The sequence below is a fragment of the Neovison vison genome, chromosome 2 (genome assembly GCF_020171115.1).
Source record: "Neovison vison isolate M4711 chromosome 2, ASM_NN_V1, whole genome shotgun sequence".
NCBI classification, from domain to species: domain Eukaryota; kingdom Metazoa; phylum Chordata; class Mammalia; order Carnivora; family Mustelidae; genus Neogale; species Neogale vison.
Window position 1 is genome coordinate 38,324,398 of NC_058092.1, and position 18,388 is coordinate 38,342,785.

Below are 18,388 nucleotides of genomic sequence, written 5' to 3' on the forward strand. Positions count from 1 at the left end.
CCAATCTTCCTCCAAAGGGACCCATGGCCATTTTCCAGAGTACTGAACGCCAGAGAGCTCTTTTGAGGGCTGCTAAATATAGGATCTGAACTGAAAAGTTTCCAGGAAACCCCAAGTACCAGCATGGCTTCTTATTAGAGTGGAGACCTAGGGAAGCTGGGAATAAGCCGAGCCCTTATCCATTTCATAGTAGATCCAATGTGGTCATTTTCCAAGTACATGATTGAGATGGACATACTCAGGAGCCTACAGAAATCTCGTGTTCATTTCATGATCTGTGGAGCAAGAATCAGTATGGTGGGAAAGGGAATGTTCCTGCCCCTAAAATTGTACCTGACCCTACCAAGATAATACATGTAAAGCAGTACTGCTTCTAGCAGAATGGTAGCTATTAGAAGAAGTGGGAGTAGTGATCCTTATCATAATCCCATTTAAGTCACCATTCAGAGCCCTGACCAAAAAGATGTGATTGTGGTAGAAGAGAGTAGGTAACTATAAATATAAGCAAATGATAGCCTAATAGCAGTTATGCAGGATGTCTTACTGGTTGGGTTTACTAGAACACACCAGAACAGCCTCTGGCATTTGGTATGGGCTACTGGCCCAGTAAATATATATTCTTTTAATCCCCGTCATAGAAAAATATCAGAAGTAAGTACATTCTCTTATGACAGCTGTGCATAGTCAGTCTTGCCTCAGAGCTACGTTAATGTTCTTATTCTCTGTTATAGTATAGTCAGGAGGGGCCCTGAGTGTTTGGAATATCCATGGAATGTCACATTAGTCCACTTCACTTCTTTTTGTAACATCACAGTAAACAGACCTGAAGAGCAGAAAATGTCAAGTAGTCCGAACACCCTGGTAAGATACATATGCTGAAATAGACCAGGGAGCCACAGTTGGTTGGTTGGTGTTGGGTGTTCAGGGAAGGCTCTCTGAGGAGAAGGTGTATAAGCAGCATCCAGGGGAGGGAATAGCATGATAGCTCTAAATCCTAATGACTATGGCATGTTTGAGAAACAGGTAGGCCAGTGTGGCTGAAGCTAGAGGACAAGGGTTGTGGGAGGCAGTGAAAGTGTAGATTTGAGAGGTGGTTCAAGGGCTGCATCATGTAGTATCATGGGTGCCAAGCTAAGATGTACAAGTTTCAACGGCCCCATTTGAAACTTTTTGATTTAAGCATAATGGGGGGTGGGGAATGAAGGGCTTTCAGCAAGGAAATGATAATGTCTCAAGTCTGTTTGGGTTGCTATAGCAAAATGCCATAAAGTGGGTAACTCATAAACAAAAGATTAATAAATCTAAGAGTTCTAGAGACTGGTAAGTCCAAGATCAGGATGTTAGCAGATTCAATGTCTGGTGAGAACTGACTTCTCAGTTCATAGATGGGCCTTCTGGTTGTGTGCTTACACATAGAAGGAGACTAGGCAGTTCTGTGGGTCTTTTTTTGAGAAGGCACTAATCCCATTCATGAGCGCTCCACCCTCAGGAGCTAAGCACCTGCCAAAAACCCCAACTCCTGACTACATCCCCTTGGACATTAGATCTTAACATACAAATTTGGGGGAACACAAAAAAATCGGTGGCAGTAGTTTTTTTTTTTTAATACTTTTCAAAAAAGTAATTTCTATACCCAACATGAGGCTTGAACTCAACCCTGAGCTCAACAGTCAGAGACTCTACTGAATGAACCAGTCAGGCAACCCGACTTACATTTTTTTAAAAAGAGTGCTTTGGCTGTGTGTGGGGAATGGACTGTAGGGGAGTGGAACTGAAGCAGAATCCTTTGGAAGGTTTTGCATTGACTCAGGCTGGAAGTGTTATTGGCTTGTTCAAATGGCCGTATGGAGACAGAGAGAGGTGTTCAGACTGATAGGGTGTATTCTGTAGGCCTATTCGTGTATTAGGTATCATTATAAGGTAGCAAAAGGGAAGCATCAAGTATAACTACGTTTTTTGGTCTGAACAACCAGATGGTAGTGCCTTTTGCATGGATAGGAAAGATTAAAAGAGGAGGAAATTTGGGGCAAGAATAAAAAGTATGTGGAATGGAATATTCTTTTTTTTTTTAATTTTTTTTCCAATTTATTTATTTTCAGAAAAACAGTATTCATTATTTTTTCACCACACCCAGTGCTCCATGCAAGCTGTGCCCTCTATAATACCCACCACCTGGTACCCCAACCTGCCACCCCCCCGCCACTTCAAACCCCTCAGATTGTTTTTCAGAGTCCATAGTCTCTCATGGTTCATCTCCCCTTCCAATTTACCCAAAAGCACATACCCTCCCCAATGTCCATAACCCTACCCCCCTTCTCCCAACCCCCCTCCCCCCAGCAACCCACAGTTTGTTTCGTGAGATTAAGAGTCACTTATGGTTTGTCTCCCTCCCTATCCCATCTTGTTTCATGGATTCTTCTCCTACCCACTTAAGCCCCCATGTTGCGGAATATTCTTTTTTTTTAAACAAATAATTCAAGGTCCAAGATGACTGGTCATTGCCTCAATATATGAATGTGAATTTCTGGGATGGTGATAGGCTAGAGATGAGGGTCTGGAATTGTTGGCACAATTCATGGGTTTTTAAAGCTGCATGTTGAGGCTGAGGAACATCTAGACTGCTGGAGGTGGTGTGCTGGCAAAGTGCTTAGACTTTGAAGCCAGACTGAAGTGAGCTTGAATCTTCTTTCTACAACTTATTAGCCCTAGTCTTGTCATTCTGTGTCTCTAACTCTACAACATGGGGACTGTAGTATCTTCCTCTTCCTCTCAGGGTTGCTAGGAAGATTCAGAGCATATGTGAATCTCCTGGAATTAGTAGTCATAGACACTGGAGACACTGACACCATAATTCATCAGTGAAAGCTACCTGAACTACAGCCTTAGTGCCTAGGAGTAAACATGCTGATTTGATAGACCCAAATCTTTGAAATATCAACTTGTGTTCCAATCTATCAAAAACAGTCCAGATAAATGCTTATACCAGCTTGGACTAGGCTGGGGCAGGGTGAGGAAACCTTGGTAATAGGTAGTGCTGTATAGGAATGATTCTGTGCAACTCATTCACACTTGCTTTTCAGTGGTTGGTAAAGCTGCAAAACCTCTTCAACAGATGAACATACAGGTGGTCTTCTAGAATAAACATGAATTTTGAAGTCAGCCAGACCAGGGTTTAAATCTCCAGTCTGTCTTGACCTTACCCTTAAGTGTGAGGTTCAGTCAAGTGGGAAGGCTGTAGCAATACTAGACTTTGCATCCGTAGCTTCCCTGGCACAAGCAACCCACATTGGCTCCTTCGGGATCCACATATTTAATAAATATGTCAACTGGTATCTTTGTCATTTTTGCTTTAATGCAGCTTGTCAGGAGCTTAGCAATGAGGAGCCCTTGAGTTTGAAGCTTACGGAGCAATTAAACTCCCTCCTGGGAGAATCCAGACCTGGAGCCTGTCAGTGCATAAGAGATGAGCAATTGTGTATTCGTCTCCCTCTTGGTGGAACCATGGAGCACTCTGCTGTTCATCGGAGACTTATATTGTACTTCAGTGAGCCACGTGTACATTGCATACTATGCATTTAATCTAGTTAATCTAATACACTCAAGGAAGCAGCCCATCCTCTATTAACTTCTTTTCACTAGCCATCCTCAGGAAAGCCTCAATGTCTGCCTGATGTGATTCCTACCCACCTTATGGGAATGGTCAGTAATGCTGAGCCAACAATGGCCTTGCGGGTAATCAAAGTACTGACACATCCATGCTGTCATCTCATGACAGTGCTTAGAAATGGCTGAGAGCATTATCCCCATCAGATCCTGGAGCTCAGAGAGATGAAGTGACATGCCCAAGGTCACAGGAAGGTTTTGTTCTCTGCAAAGCCAAATCATTAAAGGTAAGGGCTCTGGAATTAGGCACGCCTGCATTCCAATCCCAGTTCTGACAGTTACAACTGTGTGACTGGCCTTAGAGGCTCAGGGTTCACCCTGATCCCCTCTCCGTCATTGTTGCAGGGAACACTGCCTAACTTGTGACCCATGGCACCTGCATTTCTGCTCCTTCCCCGACAGCAGTTCAGAAGTGACAGGGTTCCTTGGGAGCCATCTCAACCAAAACTGAATTTGGTGAAAATACCCAGCTCCCTCATCCCTTGTGTGGGATAATTTGGAGACATGAGTACACTGGCTTCTTGAGTTTCCCCAGCACCAAGAAGCTCTCATTGTCCACAGTGGCAACTTGCTTGATAACAAACACTTCATTGGCTTGCCCTCTTCATCTCGTTTTCCCATTTCCCTACTTTTACCTTGAGATCTCTTATTAAAGAAATCCTTTGCACTGACAGCCTTACCTTTAATCCTGAGGGTCTGTTTCTGGAGAACCTGAACCAAGACAGTGACCACTGACAGATCACTGAACTTCTCTGGAACCCTCAGTTTCCTAATCTGTAAAAAGAGAATCTGTATATTACATACCTACCTCACAGGCTTGTAGGAAAATTTAAAGGACGTGATGCCTATGGAAGGTTTTATATAGTTCTGTTCAAAATTTAGAACAAGAAAAAAATGAGAAATAACCAAAATGTCCAACGAGAAGAAACTGGGTTAATAAATTAGGTTTTATCTGAATGGTAGAATATTACATAATTGGTAAAAATGAATGTTTTCAAAGAATATTCAAAATATGGAGAGTTGTACATGAAAATTATATGTGACACAATCCATCTAGAAAACTCAGTGGGGGAAAATATCTAAAACTGTATATATAAAATTATCTCAATTTTGTTTAAAATGTATTGAAAGTTATTTATCTCCTGGTAGTGGTGAGTTATTTTCTTCATGCTTTTTCCTATTTTTCAAATTTCAGAATTTTCTAAGTAATCAATATTATCAGGAAAAAGGAAATGTTAATTATAAAAATTGATTTTAACTTCAAGATTTCAACTCTAATAAAAAAATAAAGATGCCTAAAAACAAAATATGTATTAAATCTCAAACACTCTATTTTTGCTTTCCTTTTTCCTGGTCAAAGGCCCTAGGTACTAACGGGAAATTCATCTTTCATGCAATAGCAACTTGGACAATTAGTAAGAGCAAGGCTTCACAAAGGCCTAGGAGGTATTTAAATCTGAGATCCTTTGAGTCAAAGCTTCAGGCTACTGGGTCTTCCTGGGATCTCTCCATTTTTATTCTGCTCTGAGACTATTTTTCTTTTTTTTAAATTAATTAATTAATTAATTAGACAGACAGAGATCACAAGTAGGCAGAGAGGCAGGCAGAGAGAGAGAGGAGGAAGCAGGCTCCCCGCTGAGCAGAGAGCCCGATGCGGGGTTTGATCCCAGAATCCTGAGATCATGACCTGAGCCGAAGGCAGAGGCTTTAACCCACTGAGCCACCCAGGTGCCCCTATGACTATTTTTCTTCACAATTTTCATTCAGCTGTGTCTCTGGCTTCCATCGGTGGTGTGGATTCCAGGCTGAAGGACCAGATTGGGGCAACTCTGTGGATAGGCCAACATCATAGACTTGTTTGACCCCACTTTACTTGAAACAGCTCTAGATTAATTTCTCCTGAGGACTCCTTGCCTTACCTGCCCTTACCCCATCTTGAGCACCTTCGTATATCAAACTCCATCTGCATCCAACCTCCTACAACCTCAGTTTACCCCACACATTTGTAGGCAGAAATTATTCTTATAAAGGAAAGTATTGATCAACCAACCATCCATATGTCCATCCAACCATCCATCTATCCTTCTATCTTTCCACTCAGCAAATACTCACTGGGTGTGCAACTCCATGTGGGCACTGTCCTTGATTCTTGGGATGCAGAGTTAACTCAGAACTGAACTTCCTAGACATGAGATGGCAAAGACAAGGCTCTCATGCCTTCCTCAGCTCTCCTGTGCCCACGTGTAGCAGATGCTTGTGCTTCTTGTCCCATGTCTCCTCAGCCCACCTGATTTCAGCGCAGCCATAGTTCACGGTTCCATGTATTTGTCTAGCATCTTTGATCTGGCTGGACCTTGGCTGCCTCAGATCAGCTTTGCAGAGAAGCAACCCAGAAATGAAGGGAGATTTACACCCAGGAAGGCAACCCTCAACTGTCTCCCTGTCCTTTGGGGAGAGAACTCTGGGGAGAGATTTTATACAATTTCTGAGAAAGCCACTAGAGGGACCGAGTCCTCTTTTCCCCCACAGTGGTAATGAGCTTATTAGCACACCCTCTCCTGGGTTTTCTCCCTGTTCTGTCTCACTTTGGCCTCTTCCTTTACTTCTGCTTCCAGGTATCTCCTAGCAAATAAACTACTTGCTCTCAGGTGCTTGTCCCAGCCTCTGCCTTTGGAGGAACGCAAACTAAGATAACATGGCAGGCATTATAAATGAACAAATGAATGGATGAATCAATGCTGATATAATGAGGGGGGAGGAGGACATTGTTAGAGGTGGACAAATGACCACCTGCTGCTGATGGAGAAAGACCCTGTTACCACATCATCCACTTATAATGAGGGATCATAGCCTCCAAGCATGGGTGCCAGGACGGTCGCTTGACTGACTACCTTGTGAAGACTGGGCATAAGAGTAACATGAATGTGGCTAACAATAATAGCTACCCTTGAAGGGACACTTCCATTTGCCAGGGGCTTTGTTCACATCATGCCATTTATTCTTCATAAACCTCCTTTGATCCAGGCATTAATTAATCCTATAAGTGAAGAAAACGAAGTCCACAGAGGGGCTCAAGGTTACAGGGTGGCACAGCTGATCTCAAGCGGATCTGTCAGACACCACAGTCTACACTCTTGTGCCCACCTCGCTACACGAGTCTATTACAACACCCAGTCAGGGTCCCAGTCCTCTAGCTGCTTAGCAAAACAATCTATAAAGCACACCCCTGAAATCAGGGCGTGCCTTCTCATGGGGTCTAGGGCAGCCACAGCGGGTCTGTGCAGCGAAGCGTAGTAAATAATGCACAAGTCTATTAGTTACTCACTGTTAACCAAGACCTAAGATAAAGCATTGTTTTATTTATCCTGTCTGGCAGCTCAAGCATGCTCCATGATGTGTCTGTTACACGGTGATGTTAATTAGGTCCGCAGCACTGCACCTTCTGTATACGAGATTCGCCGTGTCACCCGCTGTACTCATCTCTCCAGAAGGGTCTGGTTCGGCATCAGGTCTGAGGACAGAGAGAATCTTTGGGGGGCTGGCATCACCACCACGCCACTGAACCAAGTATGAAAAAAATACTATGTAGACATTCTGTCTATAGCATTAGGGTCTAGCAACCTGACATGCTTCTCAAGGTCACTATGAGACCATCTTTCAGGGTAGGCAATGGGACTAGACGGGGAGTTCCCAGAACCCCCAAATGGCAAAACTCCTCAGTGAACACCTACTTCAATAGGCTCATTTTATACATGGGCAAACTGAGGCTTAAAGAGAAAAAGTGACTTTTCTAAAGGCGTGTCAGTGTTAGTAGACTGGGATTAGATGTTTTTCCTTCCAGTTCTATCTCTATCAGATGGAACATTTTGAAGTCCCTGTCCCTTGCCCTCTTCCCCTCCTGTATGGTATGTTTGTAGAATGGGTGCACACAGAGGCTATTCATGCCTACTCCCCACTACAGCCATTTCCCCTGAAGTTCCCGAAAGTAATCCGATGAATCAGGGACAGCAATCATTCTTCAATTCCATTCTGCAGGTCAGAATGAGGCTGGGAGGGGAAAGATGATAGCAGGTGACTCGGGCTTGAATCCAGGCATCTGGGCTAACACTCATTCTGACAAACCACTTGGACTGCCTAAGTGTGAATGAATGAATGGACAAAAGAATGAATGAATAAATGTTAAACTTACTAAAGAACGAATGCAGGCATGCGTGATCACCAAGGCTTAACGTGGGCAAGTCCCCATCCTGTGTGTTCCATCTCCACACAGTCAAAGCCTCCAGCCCCCTGGAGCTGCTCTACGGGCCAGAGCCACAAGTATTTATTTCACAAGGGTGCACCCTCCATTCTGACCACTGCCCAGTACTCAGTTCAGCTTAGAGCAGGCTCTCTGAAATTGTACAGAAATGAGCCTTCTAGAGCCACGGCATCCAGCAATCTGGGAGCAATCTGGAGAGGTGATGGGGCAGGGGGGGCTATGGGAGCCTCTCCCTTCATAACACCATACCACACCATGCCAGGGTTGTTTGCTGTGTTTACCTTTCCTCGAGGCTGGACTGAAGAAGGAGAAAGAGAAAAAAAACAGGAACCCCAAGGCTGAGATACAGAAAAGAGACCTAAACATGAGTTCACCCACCACAGGAGTCAGGAAAGGGGCTCTTGGCAAACTTTCCATCCCAGGGACTGGCCTGGCTGGGATCTGCATCAGCCTTCACTGGGACTGGAAAGGAGAGGTAGCCTTGACATCCTGCTGGGCACAGTCCCAGGGAGGCTGGGCAGAAAGGGCAACCCATTAATATGAATGAAATGCTGAGAGATTAGATAGAATTTCAAACAGAAACTTAACCCAGGACCTCTGAGTAGGAGTTGATGTAAAAACGTGCTGAGAATCTGCAATGATATGTCACTTATACTCAGTAAAGCGTGCACACGCGTGCACACACACACACATTCACAACTACGAAACAGTGCAAATGTACTACAGACACACACTCAAATCCAACATAATCAACTTCTCTCTTTCACCTCTCCCAGTCTCTCTCCCCATTTCTCTCCTTTCTTTTCCTCTTTCCCATGGATGCTCTTAGCGTTAAAGTCCGACAGTTTCCTCTATGGGCCTGTAAGCTAGGTTTGCTTCACTTACCCGGGAAGTATCAGGGGTGGCCCTTATTTATGAACTTCTGGAGGGAGGGAAGGAGGGAGGTCACCCTTACAGAAATGTTCTGCTTGGAGCAGGCATCCTCATCATTCTCAGCAGCAGCAGCAATACTAGAAACTGTCAGTGAGGGGTTACTCTCTGCCTGGCCTCATGTGGGGCCCTGGGACCTGAGTAATGAGTAAGACCCCAAGAACAATGCCAAGTTGAGCTGGGAAGACAGAGCTCCTGCACACAAAAAAGTGAAATACGAAGCTATTGCTAAGTGCCAAATGAGATTTTAAACAATCATTCTGTAGAAGTTCAGAGGGAAAGCTGTCTAGGTGGATTGGAAGATCAGGGAAGACTTCCTGGAGGAGAGGTCTTGAAGGATAGGTAGGAATCAAGGCTGCAGAGAGGAATGGGAAGTGACCGGAGAATGTAAGATGTTTAATCAAGTTTGTTGGATGAATGAATGACAGGACGATCCCGGTCAAAGGCAAGGCATGGGCCAAGTAGTAGCCTTTATGACAGTTCTCCCCTTCCCAGAAGAAGGAGAGAAAATACTGGCAAGTATTTTTCCAGAATCCTGACTGTTCCCGTTCATCTTCTCCGGATCCTCCCAACACTTAAGAGCATGTTGGTTAAGCATTAGGCCCCCGTATCGAGGAGTATGCAACGGAAAGCAGGTGAAGCTCTGGGATAACTGAAGACAGGGCAAGAGATTTATGCAACTTCGCAGAGCCCGGCAGGATCAGAGCTGGGAGCAGTTTCCAGCAGCCTTCTCTTCAAACCCTTCTGACTTTCTACTTAGAATCCTCGGGGTGGGAAGTGGGTTGGGGTGGAGGCAGAGGAAACCTTTGGGATATTCAGTGGGAAAAATCCATGTAGCCGGTGAGCAGTATCTACCTTTAGGTGCAGGAATAGGGTCAGGGTGTGTTAACAGAGGCGCTAGGCCTCCTCTGGACCAGCCCAGCCTGCCCTCCCGGCAAAACCTCTCTCCTGCTGCTCCCAGCCCGAGGGCTGCTCAGGCTCCCCTGTGAAGGCAGAGACTGCAGCCCCAAGAGTGGGCAGGGACCTCTGGCTGTGGATGGTGCTAGAGCCAGGCTCATCAGACACATGAGGCGAAACGAGGCCATAACAGGCACGCAAACAGAGCAGGGAGCTCCCGGAGGCTTTTAATAAACCCACATTTTATATAATGAAAGGTATATGGTCTTTTTAGTCTGAGGACAGCCCACAAAAAGGTAGAGGGAGGGAACACGGCAAGAAGGTCAGCCCTGGAGTGTGGGGACGTCCAGGCTCCTCCTTGTGAGAAGAAAAACGGCCTCATTCCTTGAGCTCCCAAAAAGAATGGCTTTCAAGAGGGGACTAGAGATGAAGTAAATTCGACTCCTCCACCTCCCCACAGAGAATGGGGTCTCAGAAACGAGCGGGGACTCCAAGTCCCAGGCCGAGCTGACCACGCCACCCTTTGCGCTGAGTTGGAAGTCCGTTCTGCCGGGAAGGGGAGCCAGGGGAGAAGCCTGAGTGGCGGAGCATCTCTGAGAGCTCAGGGCTTTGGGAAGGGGAGCCTGGAATCAGGACCCAGCTCTTAGGATAAGCTCAGGATAGAGTTCTGGATTTGAGTCATTCTTTGTTGTGTTCCGCGACACTTGCTGAGCACCTCGGACGGACATTTCAAGAGGTGCGGTAGGTGTCATGGGAGGTATGGAGACCAGTCAAACCCAATCCCTGCTCTGGGAGATGACTCTCACGGGAGTGGAGGAACGGATGAATAGAAACATATGTGCTGGGGGTCACAAGAGAAGGAAGCAGTTAATTACAACTCATGAGACTGGGGTCGGTTGGGGGGGAGGGCATGCCATGGAGCTGGGCTAGCCCAGCTAAGTCCTGAAAGACGAAAAGAATTTTCTTTAGTTAAGGGGAGTAGAGATGGTGGATGGATCTGAGAGATGCTGAGTGGGCAGAACCATCAGGATGCAGCAACTGATAAGAAGGGCAGTATGAAAGATACAAAAGTGGGGTGACATCCAGGCTCACCCCAGACATTTGATCTGAAAAGGTGCCCTAAAGGTGGGGTCATGTTTTATAGAGATCTGGTAAGCACCCCTGGGGAGAGAGCCAGTGGTGAACAGGCCAGCCTCTGGAGACGGGGTGGGGAAGAATGTTACAGCAATCCAGGTAGGACATGATGGCGGCAGTGCATGGAAAGGGGAGAGGAAGGGAGAGTAGAGGCACCACAGTCCTGCCAGAAGTAGCATGTCTCCATTTTAATAAGGAGGAAAGTAAACTGCTTTACAAATGATTCACAAGACCAAAATGCCAGTGGTGGAGCTGAGATCGAATCCTGAGTCTAGGGACCCCAAAGTCACTCCATTATGCTACTTGTGGGCACACACATTGTGGTGGCAGAAGCTGTGCGGGGCGAGGAAAAGAAGGGAGTTAACACAACGACAAGGCTTCCAGCCCAGGCAACTAGGTGGAAAAAGAAAATATTAACCCAGACAGCTGACACCAGGGAGAGAAGCGGATTGGGATTTAAGATTGACCTAAGGTCAGCCAAAAATAGATCCCAGGTCTTTGGGGACAAGCAAATTGTAAGCATCAAGGAGCTCTAAGAGGTGTCACAAGAATGACTTTCTGAACTAGACGGCTTAGCCCTGAGGTTTGGGGTTGAGCCAAAGTGTAGTGGGGTGTGTCAGAGGCGGGTTTGTGCCTATCCCCGGTCCCAGTTATTTCCCAGCTGTGGACTACAGGCAAGAGACTTGACGGCACTGGTCGCAGTTTCTTCATCTGCCAGATGGGGAGGTAAGCCCTGTCCAGCACGTGTCCGGAGTCTGGTGAGAGTGGGAAGAGCTGACACAGGGGAGAGAGCTTGGGAGGTCCTGTTGCAGCCAGCACAGCACACGGAACTTCAGAGTCCATCCCCGAGAAGGCAACGTGGAAAGACCCTCTTAGAAATCCTGCGAAAACTCCTTTGTTATTTTAATAAAACAAGACATCTCCCAGAACCTATACCCCCTTCTCTTTTCAGTCTTGTCAATTCCGCCTCAATTCAGGCTCGGAGACTGTTGGGTCCAACACCGTCTTCTCCCCTGTTCAGAACCCCAACTTACAAAGCCTCTTTCCTCTCCATCATGGGCTCAGGTCTCTCCCATCACTGCACCCCCCCCCAACATCTGTTCATTCCACACTCAGCGAGCACAGGCTTGGCTAAACAATCTGTGTTCATGCTAAAGCCGCAGAGGTAAATGAGACCTAGGTCTCTGGCCCTGACATTGATCTCTCGGTGTGACTGTCACCTTTCTGGACACTTCTCTAAACCCCTGTCCTCTACTCAGAAAGACTTTATACTCCTGTCTGTACTTCATCTGAGCCTCAAGGGAACTTTGGCTCCAAGAAAAGGGATTTTCAACCCTAGTGAGCACGTGAGAAGTGAACAGGGATGGGGTGATTTGGGGAAAGAGTTCCATTCTCTGCCATGTATTTTGTAGATATATACAGTAGATATAGTTTTTAGACAGCTTTCACTGAGGTTTAATTGATATACCAAAACTGCACATATTAAACGTATACGATTTGATGAGTTTGTACCTATGCAAACACCTGCGAAATGACCACAATCAAGGTAATAGACATCTCCATCACCTCCAAATGCTTTGTTGGTGCTGTTGTTTTTGTTGTTTGTTTGTTTTTGTTGTTGCACTATAAGAACTTAAAATGAAATCTACCGTCTTAACAAACATCTGGTTGCACAATATGGTATTAACTATGGGCACTCTGTTGTACATAGATTTTATTCTATTAAACCTCACAATAGCTATGGAAGGTAGGTTTTCATTCCTATTTTACAGATGAGAATTCCAAGGCTTAAAGAGGTTAAATTTTTTGCCCAAAGCCATACAGCAAGTTGATAGAAGAGCTGAGATACACATTATAGTTTGTCTGAGTTTATAAGCCCAGGCTGTTCTTATTACGTTAGATTGTCTCCTCTATTCTGTCTGCCCTGGTGCCCTTCTGGTTGAGCTGGCACCCTTCAAATGCTTAGGAGGCAAGACTCAGAGGAAGACTTCTGAACAACAATCAGGGGACACTGTGGTCTCAGCTCACACACTCCAGAATGAGAGAGTGATAACAGCACCTGAACTAGATTATCTGCACGGGGTCTGTAACCCAGAGGGTGCCAGGATGGGTCCTGCAATGACTACCTTGCTGAGCTTCCAGGAGCCCTGGGAGATATAGAAGCCTCTGCATGTCGAGTGATAAATGAACTACTTACCAAAACCCTATCCTGTCGGGAGTGCCCAATGGGAACTCAGACATGTGCGTGGGAGCAAGATGGAAGAAGACACAGTTTCAGCTACTGGTGTGAAAAAGTCCTGAAGTCCTTGCTCACACATCCAACCTGGAAGCTTTCATGCTCCCTGCCTCTCTCCCCATTCCACCCCATGTCTAAGTGATGCCATTGGTCACTTCTTATTCTGCTTATACCTGTTCTCTTTTGACCTGATTTTCTCTAGAAACCAATGGACACTGTCCAGTGTACAGTGATGGAAAGGGAGCTGGGTTTGAATCCAGATTCTTATTAGCCAGATGATGCAAACAAAGGATTTTACTTTTAGGAGTCTCAATTTTGTCACCTGGGCAAAATAGAAAATGATACCTAGAGGGACTGTTGAGAGTATCAGATAAGGCAGTAGATGCAAATGTGTCTAGCATGATGCCTGGGACACAACAAATGCCCAGTGAATACTTGGCAGATGAATGAATTAAGGTCCAACAAATGTTAATCACTCCAGACTTCATGGTTGGCGCTGCCCTTACTACGTAGGAAAATGAGTCAGGATCCTCTTAGGCAGGTCTCAGGTATGTCATTGAATCACAGGGCAAGCTACCAGCTAAAGGTCCCCTGCTGCTGCAGGCATTGTCATCAGAGGAAGGTGACTCAGCCTCTGCTGTGAGCTTCTTTTTTTTTTTTTTTTTTTCTCTGTGTGTGTGTGTGTTGCAGAGGGAGAGGGAGAGAGAGAATCTTAAGCAGGCGCCATATCCAGCGCAGAACCCGATGTGGGGCTCAATCTCACAATCCTGAGATCATGACCTGAGCCAAAATCAAGAATCGGATGCTCAACCGACTGAGCCACCCAGGCACCCGGGTCTCTCCTATGGGCTGCTGCACAAAGAATCTGGGTGGCTACTAGCTTGTCTACCATAGCTTTTGAGGGTAACTAGACCCTTAGTCTTGTCTCTGAGCGTCTGGATTCGTGGAGAGAAAAGTGGCACTGTTTATGGAGATATGTTGAGAGCCAAGTGAAAGCCCAGCATGTCTCTCCCCTCTCCACTCTTCCTTTTGGCAGAGTTATTTCACTTTCCTTGGAATACTGGCTTGGTAGCCCCCTCTACCTACTTGTGGTAGAGGCAGACAAGAAGATGGGTAGGCAAGAAGAGAGTCTGGAGCGCCCCCTCCTGGGGCTGGGTGGGCTAGTAGCTTCTGGCTGGTTGACCGGCCAGATGGCTGTCTTCCACCTTCTGGCTGAAATCCTTCCTCTCTAAATAGAGACCACAGGTAGAAAGGGTCCAAGAAAGCTAGGGAGTTGCTGAGCAGGCCAAGGTCCCAGGGAGGTCCACTGGCAATCCCTGGTCTCTTGAGTAGCCCCTTCCTCTCCACTCTGCCAGTGGAAAGAAGCAGGTGGTCCTATTGCAAACATATCCTACAGTCAGCCTTATAGCTACACATTTTTCCCTCTTAAGGAATTCCAAATGTTAGCAGGGTCCATATGCTGTAATTCAGAGGCATTTAATGTCATTTGTTTAGCATTAAATGATACTTTTTATACTGTAAACTCCATTCTCTGACATCAGGCGTGTAACCACCTGTCTCAAGCCATTCCTTTCCAGAGTTATTGACCAGGAGAGGATGCCACAGAGCATCCAGCATCCCCCCAGAGAAGGAACCTCTCCCATTTCCTCTGTGACAGATGTTCACTCTGAATGTTTGCATACATCTTGTGATGGGGAGCTCACTGTTTCCCCAGGAAACCCATCCAATGGCTGGCAACTCTATTCACTAGAAAGTTTTCCCCATTTTTTGAGCTGAAATCCATCTTCTTGAAACTACACCCCTGGATTTGGTTCTTACCTTTGACCACACAGAACACAGGTTTGCTTCTTTGGGACAAGAAGAATGTCCAAGATGGTCTTTCCACCTTTTTAGAAATTGTGATCTCACTTTCCTACCCCCACTCCCTCTCATCTTTCATCTCAGGGATAAACAGCACATCTCCTCCTCCATTTCCAATGGTAAATGATTTGCAGATACCTCACCGTGTTGATGACATCCCAAAGAACAGAGCTCGCTTTTACTGCTCCCCCTTGCTGACGTTTCCCAGACCCACATCACGACTGCAGTGAGGCAGGTATCACTATCACCGTCTTATAGGAGGAAACTGAAATTCAGACAGATTGAATAACTTGCCCAAGATCACACAGATATCAAAAGACAGAACCAGGGTTTGAATGCAGAGTAAGAAGCCAGAGGTGCCTGGGTCCCAGTCGTTGGTTTTAAACTGCTAGCATACCTAGGACTTGTGAGGTCTGTGATCCAGTTAATGAATGCAGTTTTTACAGTGGGGCCTAAATATGGCCCCAACATTATGGAAATGGTCTGACCAGGGAAGCTAGACCTGGACTGTCACTGTGCCTGACTTACGCAGTCTGCCTCTCTCCGTGCTGCCTCAAGAGATGCTATCATTTCTGAAAGGCTTGCCAGGCTCTTGGCTCATGTTGAGCTGGTTACACTCAGCTCAGCTCCCCAGGACTCTGACACAGGAACTGCTGGAAAGTCAAGTTTTGACTGTTCTTCCTTATCCCTGATGACAGAGTCCCTGACAGCAACATGCGAGTCACACCAAATTTGGATTGGCTGGTTTGTTCCTGAGGGAGTGGAAGACCTAAATGGAAGGGTGCCAAGAATGTTCAGAGGAACAGAAGAGATGCATAAACCACTTTATTTGTGTTCCTCTGGGCAACAAGAACCCAGAGGAGAAGCTGTATATACAACACAACATTTGTAGCCAACTAACATATGGCTCTTTGTTATTATTTCTGAAAACCAATAAGCAAAGGGAGAACAAGCTTTGCTCTCGATTTTTGCAGCAAACTTCAAAAAGTCCCCATCCCAACGCAAAAGAAGGCTTAACTGGAGCTTTGTGCTAAAGACCCTATCTCCCCTGAGCTTCCCTCCCTCTCCCCATCTCCGAATCCTCATTTCCGGGAGGTCATTTTAATTAGCAGGCTGTCATGGTGACTCAGCCTGCCTGCTTCACGGACAGGAAGGGAGCAGACTCCTCTGGACCCATTCATCATACAAAGGCACTTTACTCTTTAGAAAAATGTACAATATTTAGCTCCCCCAACCCCTTGGGAACTGCTACTGCTGTGGTTTTATTTTATCAGCCCTCTGCTTAGCGGTGGGTGGGAGTGGGGAGGGTGGGGGGGTGGCATTCTCCTGTCTTCTGCGTCTTCCTCACCTGGCAGTCAGCCTTCCCCCACCACACAGCATCCATACCCACGTCTTCAGGGTTTGGTCCCCGGCGCCAGGATCTGGAGGTTTGAACCACAATGGACCTCTTGGAATGAGTGACCGATACCTTTTGTCTTTGGAGCTAAAGCTTCAATTCAACTACCCAGGTCATTGCAGAAATGCATGCAGCTCAGAGACACAGTGACAGTGTGCCTCAGACCACTGTGATTTCAAAAATTCTGTCCTATTGTTCCCAACAGCACATTTGTCTTTGGGTTGCAGGCATCATCCATGTTGTTTTGGATCAGCAAGTATGGACAGTGCATTTCTAGAACTGTGAACAATCATCACCTAGTCTAGAAGGCAACTGCCTATGGTAGTTATACAACGTTGGAAGGTAAGGGACTCCAAAAACACTGACCTGAGATGTGTCAAACCTCTTGAAAGGGACATATAGCTTGTCCTCTTCCTGTGAGGACCTCTGTGCTGTGGGAAATGGCATCTGTACTCGCTTGGTTTGAGCCTCCTATTTTGTTCCTGAGCCTTAAGCTGAAGTCCCCCAATTGATTTTCCATTGGTAAAAGGGAAAATTGATGGTGAGGTTTCTCCTTTTTCCCTTCCCTTTCACTAGCTTACTCATTATCCTGCACCCTTGATCTTGGAAACTAGAGAAGGGGGATTAATTTCATGCCCCAGCAGAAAATGCATGCTCCTGTCTCCACAAGACCTCCCCGGACTCCATGTCCTTAAAAAGAGTTTGAAGGGTCTTTGTGGTTCACGGAGCTCTTCTTGTCCCCTTTGCCGTTGGGGTGGTTGCTGGCTGGGCCCCGCAGGAGTGGGTGCTTGTAAGGAGGGGGCTTTTCCTTCCTGCAAAGGGGGGATAACAGAAAGAGAGAAGAAAGACAGCACATATATACACCAGATTGAAATCATTTCTGTCATGTGTCTCTCCCCCTCTGGACTGTAACAGTCCAGGAGCAATGGCCTCGTCTTCCTCTTCTATATGTCCCAGGAGCCCAGCCCAGAGCCTGGTCCAAAGCAGGCATCATGGCTCAATGAATGACTGGTAGATGGATGGATTGATACTCTGTATCGTTCTGCTTCTGGAAAAAACCTGACTGACTACAGCTCCAACTCTTCCACATTTCCACCTTGATTCTAACCCATCCTCTCCAGTTCATAATGGGATGGGGATGGACGCACAGAAGGTCCATATCCTGGAGGAGCTTGGGACCCCATCCTCTTCAAAACCATCACGGGCTCCAGACTAGCCCTTACGTTCTTCAGAATAGCCTAAGTATGGCATTTCACAGGGGTCTGTCTCTGCCATGAGCTTGGGTGACCTTGGAAGGTGGAAGTATGTCTGGCTCATCTCTGAGTCATAGCACCTAGCACCCAATGCCACACCCTTAACACTATTCTTCAATAATTGTCCTCTGTCTGTCTGCCTCACACACTACACTATGAGCTTCTTGTGGACAGGGATCAAGTTTTGTCCATTTTTGCATTTTCCCTCATAAAGGGCCTTGTTCGTTTATTACGTTGTGCCATTCATTCATGTGTTGGACCAAGATTCATTTGCAGTGGGAAGAGTAGGTTTTAGAGCCAGAAAGAATTCACCTGAATTTCCAGATTGGCTATGATGAAGGGTGTGATCTTGGGAAAGTTATTTAACTTTTCTGGGCCTTATTTGTAAAATGGAGATAAAACATTCTAATCTTGCAGAGGTGTTGTGAGGTTAAATAAAATAATATGAGTAAATGCCCTTAATGTCCTCCCTTGTCTGCTGTGACTTACAAAGGCTTGGTGCTAGATGTTTAGCGGGGTCCTATGGTCCCTGGACATGACAAAGAGGAGTCAGACATTGATGCTTACAGGCTGCTTACAGTTTAGTAGAGGACACAGTTGCACACAATGACTACACAAAATAATAAAGAATTACAAAGCATGATAGAAAGTGGCAAACACCATAAATACAGAAGCTCTCTTGGGCTTTTTGAATTAGGACTAAAGAAACAACTTCCTGTAACCCATCATGCTCTGACCTTGGAGTACCCATTTTCCTTCAT

General features: G+C 46.0%; 1 protein-coding gene across 3 annotated transcripts in view; it reads right to left on the bottom strand.

Moving 5' to 3' along the window:
* Nucleotides 1-7,032: 7,032 nt before the first annotated feature.
* Nucleotides 7,033-18,388, bottom strand: part of LOC122899951 (BEN domain-containing protein 5) — a 1,721,330-nt gene continuing 1,709,974 nt past the window's right edge. For 2 of the 3 annotated variants that reach the window (XM_044238194.1, XM_044238192.1), the window contains exon 13: nucleotides 15,786-17,186. In XM_044238194.1, coding sequence (XP_044094129.1) covers nucleotides 17,066-17,186 — 121 coding nt within the window. In that variant the 3' untranslated portion in view covers nucleotides 15,786-17,065. Of the gene's footprint in view, nucleotides 7,175-15,785; nucleotides 17,187-18,388 lie in introns of those variants that run through there. The other variant, XM_044238193.1, reaches the window with a different exon arrangement.